The sequence below is a fragment of the Otolemur garnettii genome, unplaced genomic scaffold, assembly GCF_000181295.1.
Source record: "Otolemur garnettii isolate 467f Iridium unplaced genomic scaffold, OtoGar3 scaffold00038, whole genome shotgun sequence".
NCBI classification, from domain to species: Eukaryota; Metazoa; Chordata; class Mammalia; order Primates; family Galagidae; genus Otolemur; species Otolemur garnettii.
In genome coordinates, this window is record NW_003852433.1 from 6166422 (window position 1) to 6179356 (window position 12935).

Here is a 12935-nt window from a genome sequence, read left to right on the forward strand (position 1 = left end):
GCCACCTTAGGTGTACGTGGCTGGCGCCTTAGCCGGTTGAGCTATAGGCACCGAGCCTAAAGTCTGGTTCTTAAATGGGCTATCATGGTACACTGATGTTTCAAAATCAACTGGCAAGTGTATCACACAAAGCAGCAGCAGCAGTTAGAGAAGTCTGAGAAAGACTTCTCTTTCTTCATCAAAGAATATCCCAGATTCTTCCCCAGGAGTGGGGGAACCCTTGCTAGTTAGTGTCACAAATGTCTATGCAAGTGCCCCTCATGTGAACACCACATGTAGGTCAGAAGAAAAAGGTTTAAAAATCACTAAAGAAGAAAAATGACCTCTTTTGATCTAACCTTCTGATTTTTAGTCTGAAATAAGTGTGTATATTAAGTGCATACTGAAATGAGTTTGAGACATTTCCATGTAATTCAGTCAATACTGACCTGAGTGAAAAAGGTGCCACACCCACCTGTACCTAGAATGGACATGAAAAACAGAGAGGGCTGGCGGAAAGGAAACAACTGGTGCAATCTGGGAGAAGCAGAGAAGGGAGAACAGAGCAGGCCTTTCTTTACTTAGTATCTACTATGTGCCAAACTGTGCCAGGAGCTTTACACACTGAGTCACTTTAAGTCCCACAAGAGAGCCCTGTGATCAAGGCAACATTACCATCTTGGACACTCTAGGGTCCAAGAGCTGAAATAACTTATACAAGATTTTTCCATTACTGAGTAGAAGGCTTGAATTCATACATGGTTACAAAGCCATAGCCTTTGTCCTGCACTATGCTGAGCTGACAAATCAGCCTAAAGCACGAGATGCCACTTTCAGCACACAAATAATGGAAAATCTTTGCTTTTCTTATATGTGTATAGACAGATACCACAGCAAATTGCCAGCTTTCATAAAACGCACTGGGGATGAGGACAGGATTCACAAATAATGGCAAGGCCAAGTTCCTCTCACAGGCCTATTTAGGAGTTACTTATTATGCTCCACCATCAGAGCCAGTTATACCAAGAACAAGAGGCTGTGTGATTAGCATGATGTGAATGGGAGATTTGCAAAAACTGGAAAAGTCGGCTCAGCACCTGTGGCTCAAGTGGCTAAGGCGCCAGCCACATACACCTGAGCTGACGGGTTCGAATCCAGCCTGGGCCTGCCAAACAATGATGGCTGCAACCAAAAAAATAGCCAAGAGTTATGGCAGGCACCTGTGGTCCCAGCTACTTGGGAGGCTGGGGCAGGAGACTTGCTTGAGCCCAGGACATGGAGGTTGCTGTGAGCTGTGATGCCACGGCACTCTACCCAGGGGTACAGCTTGAGGCTCTCTCTCAAAAAAAAAAACCTGGAAAAGTCCTTTCCTAGATCCCAGGACAAAGAAGAAGGCCAACGGCTTTCCAATTTACCATTACGTGCCAGGTCTCATCCTGTCTTTAGGGACCTGTGGCAGGACAGGCAACTGTAGAACACTAACAAGGTTAGCAACCTCACATCAGTGAGTAATTTCATAAGCGGTGTGACGTTTGGTCTACAGTCAACCTTTATGAGTTCAAATCCTCCTGAGTAACTTTAAGTAAATCACTTATTCTGAGTCTGTTTCTTCATCTGTAAAGTAAGAACATGCCCAACCCTCCCTGTCTGCTGGTCTCCCAGTATAGATTGCATTTATTAGTTTCCTGGCTTTTGGGCTACCAGGTGAGTCTGCCCAGCAGGAGCTGCCAGAAGGGAGGAGGAAGGAAGAGTGGGAAATTAGGGTATTTCTTCTCCCCACCCTACAATCCTTAACAGGACACTGGGCCTGGAACCCCTTGAACACAGTTCCAAGCAGCTCTCAGGTGCTCTATCCACACAACTACTCAATTAGACCTAACGATGGACACAAGGTTCTGCTGTCAACTAGCTGTTGCATACTAAACCTTCAATTCTGATTTCCCTCTCATACCTTTATAAACATGATTGTCCTTTCACTGACCTTTTCTCAAATTATCCTAATTTTCACGTGTTACCTATTTCCTGGGGGTACCATGGATTAAACAGGACATACTACCACTTCATAAAGTTACACACTGTAGCTCACATCATGCACGTCTCCGAGCCAGGCACTAGTCTGTTAATTACTGTTATGACAATTATATGACACAGAAATTGTTGCTCCCAATTTACAGATAAGGAAGCTGAAGCTTAAAGAAGTAAAGAAATTCCCCTAACTACACACAAGGGCGTAAGAGCCAGAACTGTGAGGCCTTAACCTCCATATCCGGAAATCTCTATCTTTCCATTTCTATTATCACCGTTAACTGTCAATACTTTTCCTGCTACACCAAATTTCATCGTTGTCCTCATTCCTACAAGAAAATAACACTCTGTTACGAATATGATTTTATTTCTACTGTCGGACATAGTTAACTGTAGGGTTAGAGTGGGAATGCCAGAGTCGATTCAAAATACAAGACAATTCGCCACTTGGAGGAGCTATTATCTTCAAGGAGACTCTTTTCCATGAGCTTCACTTTCCTCTCATAAAATAAGGGTAACACTACATCCTTTAAGGGTCGTGGCAAGGAATCAATGGAATAACGTTTGCAAAGCACCGTGCAGGCAGTAACCGCTCAAACGAAAAAAGCTACAACAGTTAAATAGCGGGTTTGCCGCTAAGGAGCAGGGAGGCGGGTCAGGACCTGGAGACCCAAAGAAAGAAACCTGCTCCCTGCCCCGGGCCCACCTGCTCCTCCAGTCTCTCGATTTCTAGCTGGTTCTTCTCCTCCTCTTCATCGTACTCCCACTCGTACTCTTCGGGGGAGCTGTCCCCGGAGGAAGCCATGGCGTACTCCTCATCATCCCCATCGCTCTCGCTCACGCCTTCCTCCTGCTGATCCCATTCTGTCCCTGTGGTCTTGTACGTCGCAGCAGTCACAGCCCGCGAAAGCACCTTCCTCCTGGTCCTAGCCGCCTTAGCCTCATCTTCCTCTCCCTCGGTCTTGGGCCCAACCTTAGACTCAGCCTCAGGTTCGGAAGCCGAGGGTGCAGCCGCCGTCGCCATCTTGCGCTTCCAGTGACTCTCGGGTCTTCCCGCGGGGAACGAAGACCCGGATGAACAGAGCTGCCCGCGGCACGCGCCTTATCAAAACCCCCCTTTCTTGCCATCGAAAGGGAGACTGGACGCCTGGGATTATGGGAAAATCTCGCAGTACCCACAATTCCTATTATTTTTATATTCCTGTAAAATCTCTCATCAGAGAAAAACCTCATTTCTATGTCACGTGTTATGCCACATCTTCGGGCAGATGTTGGGCCTTTAGACCGGAAATGGAGGCCACAGAGGAAGTCGGGGAGGGAACGTGATGCCTGTAGTCAAGGGTTTGGCCCATCTTGAGAAGGTCAGAATGAGTCAGAATAAATATCTTAAAATCTAGTGTGACTTGGCGCGTGGTTTGGTCTCCCCAGCAACTGCGCCTCAAGCGCAGAGAAAACTCCACGTCCCCAGGGAAGGATTGCTTGCACCATTCATGAAAAAATCCATTCCCCGTTATGTAACTGCCAGTACTTCAGTCTTATACACGCGTTAATTTTTCTGGTTGTGTAAGATACCTTGCAAACAAGTGACAATAAGCGTTTCTTTAGAAACTCTTGATAGTCCTTGTCACATAAATTGTGAGTTTGTTAGTCTACAGAGAGATAGATACAAACTTTTTTTCAATCAAGCCATGGTATTCGTTTTCTTCTCAAGCTTCCCATTTTTGAGGTAGGAAAGTATTGGTGTGTTTCTCTACTTAATTGCCTTTCTCCCTATTAGCAAGCTTAATGGGGAAAGAATTATGTTTTGGTCTCTGATCCCGTCTAGTATAGCGCTTTGACACGTAAATACTCAGCACATCCCTGCTCTGTGGACGAAGGGATGGTCCTTGAATTAGTACAGAAGGAAGGATCCAGGCTTGGCCAGCCGATGTCACTTGCTTAGGGACACATAGCCAGGAAGGAGCAGAGGATTCTAACCCATGATTGTCCAAGTTCAAATCCCAACAAAACCTAACTCTCTCAGCAACCTCTCACAAGTTACTAAACCGCTCTGAATCTCGGCTTCCTTTCGCTGCAAAATAGGCTTGTGAAAGGTGGACTGGTGGTTTTCAGTGCCACATTCCAGCGGTAGGCTTTGCTACGCAAACCTGGCACCATGCCCCAATCGGGATCCTACGCTTCGGACGAGTCTTCCAGCAACTTCAGATCTTCTCGCCCCCGTGGGCGGGACCGGGAGCAAAGCGCAGGTGCATGCAGGGAGCAGAGGACGCAAAGCTGGAGTCGCGGTGACGTCAGAGGCGCAACCCCGCGCTCTGGGACGTCGCAGGCGCTAGCCGACAAGATGGCTACGGCTGGAGCGGGCCGTCTGAGGCGGCGTCTGAGGCGGCGGCGTTGGGCTCTGTTGCTCCGGAGCCCGCGCTTGCCCGCCCGGGAGCTGTCAGCTCCGGCTCGGCTCTACCATAAAAAGGTAGGGTCTGACGACGGGGTGCGCAGAGCGCCGAGGGCACTCAGGCTTCTTGGCGGAGGCCCGGAGTGAAAGAGATGGCCGCGGGGTTCGGCGTGGCCCTAGATAGAGGGACCACCCCTCCCACATCTGTGCCTTGACTCACTTTCCTTTCCTGCTCAGTGACACTAACCGCAACTGATACATAGATAGCAGCTACCACTGATTGGGCGGCGGCTTCTACTAGGCTTCGCCGCTCTCCCCGACTTGATGCGTCCCAACTTTAAGTCCCTTTAAAGTTGCCAGTAGCCCGAGAGGGAGGGTCCTGGCTAGTCGTAACTTGGCATTCTGAGTCCAGAGACACACACGTTGTGGCGCGGCTCAGGCTTCAGCCACGCCACTGCCCTGGCTAAGGGACCTTGAGCAAGTCCTTGCCCTTCGCTGAACCTGGAGCATGCAGTAGGGGGCTCTCAGGAGTCTTCTGTAGGATGTTATATTTTGGACATGGTTCTTGGGCCATTGGCCCTACGCGTGGAGACCATTATCGTGCTATTAATGTTTTAGGAGCGCATAGCGTCTGAGGGGAGTCAGGCACATAACCAGTAAGCATGTTTTTGTCGGGGGAGAGAAGAGATAGATGCCTAGTTTGCGCACCCTTACCTTCAAGGGGCTAGAGCACCCTTAAGTGAGACTCTCACTCAAGAAACTACTAAAGAATGCCGTTATATCAACGTGGTGCCGAAAATCCAGATTAAATATTATCTGGTCGGTCCTTGGGCTTTGAGTCAAAAATCCATACCCGGAAGTGGTGTGTGAGGGGGAGGACTGGAAGATTGGGGTACTTGTAAACAAACCTCAAGGTTAGTGAAGCCTTCTGTATACCATTTTGGACATTTATTCAGCTCTGGCTTTTCGGCGCTTTAGCCAAGTACTTAACTCCTCCCTTCTCCCACGCCCCTCTCCCCCAGCCCCTCCCCCGCGTGTGTTTTGTTGACTCTGCGCGGAAGGAACTTGGACTAGTAGAGTCACCAGGGTGCGCTGCTGCACCGGGGTGATGTCAGGACCCAGAGATAATATAGCACTGCTTTTATCTTAATAGACCAGTAAACGTAGGCCTTCCTTAGTATTGTTTCTGTAACAGTCACCATGAGGCTTCTCAAAAAGCCTTATCATTCCTGGGCCATAGTATGGTTAGGATTTTTTATTTTTGTTTGAGAGACAGGTTCTTACTTTGTAAGCCTGGTCTGGAGGGCAATAGCCAGATCACAGATCACTGTAATCTTGCCACCTTGGGTTTGAGTGATCCTCCCACTTTGGCGTAGAATTTTTAAAAAGTAATCATCCTTTGGGAATGGGTTTTATTTAGAAATAATAAAACTGCTAGCTCGGTACCTGTGGCTCAAATGGCTAAGGCGCCAGCCACACATATATCCAAGGTGGCAAGTTCGAATCCGGCCCGGCCCGCCAAACAACCATGACGGCTGCAACCAAAAAATAGCCAGGTGTTGTGTTGGGTGCCTGTGGTCCCAGCTACTCGGGAGGCTGGAGAGACTCGCTTGAGCCCAGGAGTTGGAGTTGGAGTGCCACAGCACTCTACCCAGGGGGACAGCTGGAGGCTCCTGTCTCAAATAAAATAAAATAAAACTACTGCTTTGAGTCCAAATCAGGTGACTAAGACATGATTTCACACACACACACACATATATATATTATCACAAATCTATGACGGTGGAGAGGAAATACAAAGCGTTTGGGTCACAAATGGTACTCACTGACATGAATGTGGGTCTTTCTACTCAGATAAAATCTAGTATGTAGTGACTACCTGCCAGCTTCAGGTTAATGAGATTGAGGAGCTGACCATTAAGATCACTTTATTAGTATTGGTCTTCCTGACTCAACTCTTTCTTTTCAGGTGGTTGACCATTATGAAAATCCTAGAAACGTGGGGTCTCTTGACAAGACATCTAAAAATGTTGGGACTGGATTGGTGGGGGCTCCAGCATGTGGTGATGTAATGAAATTACAGGTACCAGCTGTTTTTCAACTTTAATGGTAATAACAATCCCTTTGCTTACACAGTGCTTTATAGTTTACAAAGCATTTGCACATACAGCATTTCATTTGCTCTCCATCTTTATTCCTGTGGTGTGGAATGAGTCAATGTTAGAAATGATTAGCAGGGCCTCAGTCTTGGTTCTCTTACTAGTATACTAAGCTGACCTTTTCTGAAATAGGGAACTAATCTCATTTTTCTACTTACTGTATCAGCTTAAATTTCAAGTTAAGCCAAGTAAAAGTTTTTGTGAATTTTACTGATGAAAGGAAAGCCCCAAAGGGCTGCCAATCTCTAATGAGACAAGTGCAGTAAATCGAACCTATCCCCAAACTGGAAGCGACAAGAAGGTAGTGTCTTGGGCTTTGGGTAAACTATAGCTGTGTCCACAATCTCTTTCTTCATAGTAGGTAGGCAGCTTGCCAGAGGTCTTCATACCTATCTTGAAAAACAGAAACAAGGCAGGAGGGAACAGAAACAAGTACAGTTTGATGCCCAAGAAAGCAATGTTAACCAGAGACCTTTATTGCAGACTTTCCAGGTGTTTAAAAAGCCAGACTACCCCGTAAATGTGAACAGACCTCCTCAAATAGGATTTCATAGTTAATGTGCAGACTAAGGTTACAAAACAAAATTGGGATGGAGGGACATATATTCCATCTGATCTTTACCAGGGAAGTTGTTCCCACATTTCACTATCATCACTGAGCTCTTCGAAAGAAAGCAAAGTCCATAATTATTGCCATTACTTACAGTGTAGAAATTAAGCTCGAAGGCCCCAGTAACTTCCATGAGTGCCAGGTACCCAAGTACCAGAGGGTGACCCCAGAAATCACTTCTTGCCTCTTGTCTCTTTTCTAGATTCAAGTAGACGAAAAAGGGAAGATTGTGGATGCCAGGTTTAAAACATTTGGCTGTGGCTCAGCAATTGCTTCCAGCTCATTAGCCACTGAGTGGGTGAAAGGAAAAACGGTAAGAATGCTTGAAAATTGGACAGAATAAAATGGCATTTTCCAAACCTTGTTCCCAAAGTGTCTAGTGATTCAAAAAACAAGTGACCATGACTTTTTTAAGTTCTAAATTTTTTTAGTTGCTCATACCCAAATGTTGATTAAATTCTTCTCCAAATTGGGAATTATAGATCCTTCTGTTAAGTGTTATTTAAGGTTTTTTTGTTATTGATCATTTTTATTTGTTCCGGTAGTGTTTTATTAATTACATAGGAAAAAGAGCCTCACCCATCCCTCTAACAAAATAGAATTGAAAATAAATCTTTGGCTTTCTCTATGGTCGATGATTTTCTTATAATTTTTTTCAGGTGGGAGGCTGTTACATAGTGATTGTTTTCTTATTTCTTCCCATCATGTTTCAGGAAGGAGTCCAGGTGGCTTATGATGACTGGTGAAATAAACTAGCCTGTGTTAAAAGAGGGATTAAAGATTCAAAAACACAACAAGGGTGGGGGCAAACTTAGCAGACAAATCAGAGTAGTGATCCAGGTGGTCCTCTGAGCGTGGAGGTAAGAAAGGGCTGAAACATCTTTTTCCATCCATTCTCTCCCAAAGCATCTGCAGAGGTAGAAGTTCCCAAACTCAGTGAGGAGCTGGATTTTCTAAACTCCAGTTGCCATTAAATCTCTGAGAGGCCTCAGGTGGTTCTCACACCTATAATCTCGGCACTCTGAGAGGCAAAGGTGGGAGGATCCCTTGCGATCAGAAGTTAAGACTAGTTCTGAGCAAAGTGAGATCCTGTTTCTACTAAAAATAGAAAACTGAGCCCAGCTTTATGGCATATGTCTATAGTCCCAGCTACTCAGGAGGCCGAGACAGGATGGTCACTTAAGCCCAAGAGTTTGAGGTTGCCATGCGGTAGCCTAACACCATGGCACTCTAGCCCAGGTGATGGAGCAAGACTATCTGAAAAGAAACAAAAAACCTCATAGTAAAGCCAACCTGCAAGGCACTCATCTTTGTAGCCCCAAGGGACCCAGTTGAGGAAGCTGAATCATGGAGGAGGATGTTTGGGGAGCTGACCAGCTCTACAGCAAAGTGGTTTGCCAGCCCACGTGCCACCTGCTTTCTGTGGCTCGGGGCCTTCTGGCTGCCAAGCTCCTGTGGGCCAAGGAAGCACAGACCTAACCTGTTCTGGCAGGAGCTGGCTTCAAAGTGATTTGTCAGGAACTGTCCCTAAGGAAAGGGGGAAATGAGACAAGGCACACGTATATTCCTAGGACCTGGCTTTTAGGGGCTCTGAGTTGTGGTCAAAATGGGGAAGAGGTCCTCTCTTTAAGAGCTCCCATCTCAGCTTCCACGAGCAAAACTTGAATAATCAATTGGGGTTAGTGGAATTGGGAGGTTAGGGGACAGTCAGAGGTAGCCAGGGAAGCAGGCCATTTGGGAAATCTGGCTTTCCTTAAGGCAGTCGGGCTCTATTCAGCATAGGCAAAGACCTGCCTGCCTCTAGTTATCCCCAAAGGTTCTCCAGACGCCAGGTACCCTCTTTAGGCGACTAGTCCAGAGATTCTCCTGTAGGCAGAAGGTGACTCTAAGAGAACACTCCACCTGACACCTGCTTGTGCCACTAACCTCTCTGACATCTCCCTGACCTCCATGATGCCATTCAGCACTTCTGGTCAAAAGAATGTATTCCAACATTTGGTAGAAGGACATGAGAGAAGCTGATAGTCACAAAACCAGCACAGGAAATCACTGCCTTTTAAATAAAGACTCCTTTTGGTGGCCTCAGCCAGACTTCTGTGAGAATTTCCTTGGGTTCTGCTCCTGGCTTATAGAAGTATCTTGACTGTCCTTGCTTACCTCATGCAGGTGTATATGCTTAGTACTTGATAACCCCAGCTGTAGCATAGACAACAAGATGGGAGTCCTGAGAAGACCCCAGTCCTTTGTTTTGAATGATTAAACCGAAATTGTCTCCCATCATCCCTGAGGGCCTTGTTAGCCTGCCTTTTATTTAGTTGTCTGGCCCTTGCAAGATAAGGCTCTGCTAAAACTGCTTATCTTTCCCAAATGCCTCACAGGTGGAGGAAGCCTTGACCATCAAAAACACAGATATCGCCAAGGAACTCTGCCTTCCTCCTGTGAAACTGCACTGCTCTAGTAAGTCTCTGCTCTGCAAGACTGCCAGCCAGCCAGGGCACTCAGCAGTAATTTCAGCTTGCATTATGAGAGTCCTTTTAGGTCAGGGAGTCTATCTTTATAACCCTCAGAGAGATAGACCTCATGGGTCTGTCTTAGAGCCTTCCCATGGTCTTACACACATCTCTAGGAGACTGATGACAGGAGATCGTGTGGGCTAGGCATCGTACTGGGCACTTGATGGGCATAATTTACAAACTTCAGAAACATCTTCGAGTCCATAATAAAGTTATTACTCCCCTCTTACAGATGAGAGAGCTGAGCTTGGGTTAAGGGACCCAAGTCACATGGCCAGTAAGTGGAAGGGCCAGAATTTAAACCCCAGTCTTCCAGAATCTGTTGCAATTTCCAGCAGAGGAGAAAACTCAGCTTTCTCCATAATTCTGTTTGCTGTGTATTTTGTCACTTCCTGTGTAGTTGCTGTTACCGTCAGGATCTGCATCTGTGTATAAAGAATGACTAAGCCCTGTTGTGCAATAGCCCCCTCTCCGCTGTCCTAAGAGAAAGCCCAGATGCCTTAAGACTTACACTTGGCTTTCCAGTTTGGCCCCTGTGTTAAATCTAATGCTTTTTCCATCTTCACCTAACCTTCTCAGGGAAAGAAAGAATGAGAAACGGTAGCCCTAACATACTGATGGAGCTTTACTGACCAAATTAGTCAAAAATCAGCAGAGAGCCAGGCCTCCTGCCAGGGTGAGAACCCACAGGAGAAGAGCCAGGTGCTGGGGTGAGGACACACTAAGGCAGTCTTTCTGTGTGTGTGTGTGTGTGTGTGTGTGTGTATGTTTGAGACAGAGCCTCAAGCTATCCCCCTGGGTAGAGTGCTATGGCTTCACTGCTCACAGCAACCTCCAACTCCTGGGCTTAAGCGAGTCTCCTGCCTTAGCCTCCCAAGTAGCTGGAACCACAGGTGCCGCCACAACGCCCGGCTATTTTTTGGTTGCAGCCATTATTGTTTGGCGGGTCCGGGCTGGATTCGAACCCGCCACCTTAGGTGTATGTGGCTGGCGCCTTAGCCACTTGAGCCATAGGCGCCAAGCCAAGGCAGTCTTCAGGAAGACTGCTAAGACCTGAGTTCTTTCCACTTGAGCTGGAATTTTAAGTACCCGTGAAGAAAGGTCATATCTTATAAACATTTTCACATAGTTTAAAAAAAAACCCAGCCTTTTTATGAGGCCTAAATTTTAGGTACTGAAACCTTTAGCTGGTGCTATCTGCTGTTTGCTTACTTTCTACTGACATTGTAGCTCTCTTGATTTTTATTTTCCCCCATAGCCTCAGTTTCATAATTGACTCATAAACAGAAGTAAGTTAGTTTACTAACTTGGCATCTCTAGAGCAGTGTTCTCAACCTTCCTATGCCGTGACCCTTTAATACAGTTCCTGTGGTCACAACCCACAGGTTGAGAACCACTGCTCTAGAGGATGATGTGGCAGATAACATCCCATGAGCAGGTTGACATGACCTAAGTCATGCCAACATAAGTAGCCAGCACCTGTACTCCATTTATCCCAGACTGTCATAGGAAATCACAACTAACATTTGTTACATCCTATTGTATATCAGACATCTCCTGCAAGTCCCCACACTATCCAAGAAGCTAAGGAATTAGCTTAGCATTACAGATATTTAAACCCTAGTCTGTCTTCAGACTAACATCTGGGAGTAGTCAGGCTCAGGAGGCAGCTGCTGACATGCCTGGCTCCTCACTCCAACTCCCCAGCTCAGTTACTCTGTTAAGTCCCTCCCAAGCACACTGCCCTCCAGCTCTTAATTCATTTCCTAAGCTCTTTTCTTTAGTGTGTAGAAACTTAGACTCTTTCTTCCACACTACTAGTGCTGGCTGAAGATGCAATCAAGGCTGCCCTGGCTGATTACAAACTGAAACAAGAACCCAAGAAAGGAGAGGCAGAGAAGAAATGAGCCCTTGGAGAAGCCTTCAAGTCATGTCATCTGTTTGCCCACCCACCATGCAGTCACTTCAGACATTCAGAAGCCCCCAGCACTACCTAAAAGAGCTATGAGATACGCACAAGTTTCGCCGTTCACATTGTGACTCTAGTGCAAGCAAAATACAGAGTTTAATTGTTCTGAATCCTGTGATTTCTTTCAGCCTACATTTATCGCCTTAACTCAGTTAATGTATATTTTGAATTGTGTGTGTGGCCTCAGAACTGAAATCAATAATGAAGTCTCAAGTTTTGATAGCCTGTGAAGTATATAAATATCTTAATTTTACCTGAATTGATTTTGGGGAAAATTAGAATGCCTTGATGTAATTATTAGACAGAATCAGTTACTGTACATAAAACAGATGTACTTACATATGTTAAATAAAACAAGGTAAGATAACGGTTTCTCTAGTAAGCCTTGTTTCTTGGATGCTTCACTCCAAAGTGCTACTCAAAGCCCCATGGGTTCCAAAGGCTGGACTCTGGTGACAATACAGTTTTCCCACCAAATCAGACAGTAAAGGACATGTACAGAGATTTTTTTGTTTTTGCAGTTTTTGGCCAGGGCTGGGTTTGAACCCGCCACCTCTGGCATATGGGGCCAGAGTCCTACCCCTTTGAGCCACAGGCGCTGCCCCAGAGTTTGGTTTTTTTCACAAAGCCAAATATACCAAATACAGCCAGATATTTCAAATGTTTTATGAAATGAGTGAAAAGAGACGTTCTTCACTCTTTGTTACTCTTGGTGAGATAACAGATTGACAAATCAAAGTGAGCCTTGGAAATTCTCTGTAATTTCACTGGTTTGTGAAATTCTGAAATGTGGGCAACATGGGCTTAGGTGACACACTAAAACTATGGAACAAATATGTAAAGAGCACCTAGAGAATGAGTTTAAAACGCAGATTTCTAGTTCAGGCTGCTTTTGGTTTGTGCAGGTGATTGCAGTGCCCCCTGAGTTTTGTGTGGAAGCAAACGAGCCAAGCCATAGGGAAGAAACTTGGTGATTTCCAGTCCTGCACAGGTATATTTGCTTCTTTCTGAACTGCCAGGACATGTACAATGAACATACATTTAAAAACATCCTTGGCTCAGGCATGAATAGTTTCCTAATCACTGTCTATCCTAGTCGGATCTCTTCCCCATTCTGAACTACCTGTGATCACACAAGTCCTAATAAAGGAGGCCCATTGTCAAGTAAAAACAATATTGAGCCAAGCATCATAGCTTATGCCTGTAATCCCAGCAGCTCAGGAAGATGGCTTGAGCCTAGGAGATCCAGGCTGCATTAAGCTATGACCACACCACTGCACTCCAGTCTGGA

The 12935-nt window shown here is 45.9% G+C and overlaps 2 protein-coding genes across 2 annotated transcripts in view; one reads left to right on the top strand and one right to left on the bottom strand.

Annotated features, from left to right (window-relative positions):
• SART3 (squamous cell carcinoma antigen recognized by T cells 3) overlaps nt 1-3264 on the bottom strand; it is a 40736-nt gene extending 37472 nt beyond the window's left edge. Inside the window, exon 1 of the mRNA XM_023513246.1 lies at nt 2711-3264. Within this exon, the coding sequence (XP_023369014.1) occupies nt 2711-3028 (318 nt within the window). The 5' untranslated portion in view covers nt 3029-3264. The remainder of the gene's footprint in view (nt 1-2710) is intronic.
• Nucleotides 3265-4316: 1052 nt separating this feature from the next.
• ISCU (iron-sulfur cluster assembly enzyme) lies at nt 4317-12011 on the top strand. The gene is made up of 5 exons (XM_003789881.3): nt 4317-4471; nt 6363-6476; nt 7365-7475; nt 9541-9619; nt 11497-12011. The coding sequence occupies exons 1-5, from the start codon at nt 4346-4348 to the stop codon at nt 11580-11582; spliced, it is 516 nt and encodes a 171-aa protein (XP_003789929.1). The 5' UTR covers nt 4317-4345; the 3' UTR covers nt 11583-12011.
• The last annotated feature ends 924 nt before the right edge of the window (nt 12012-12935 follow it).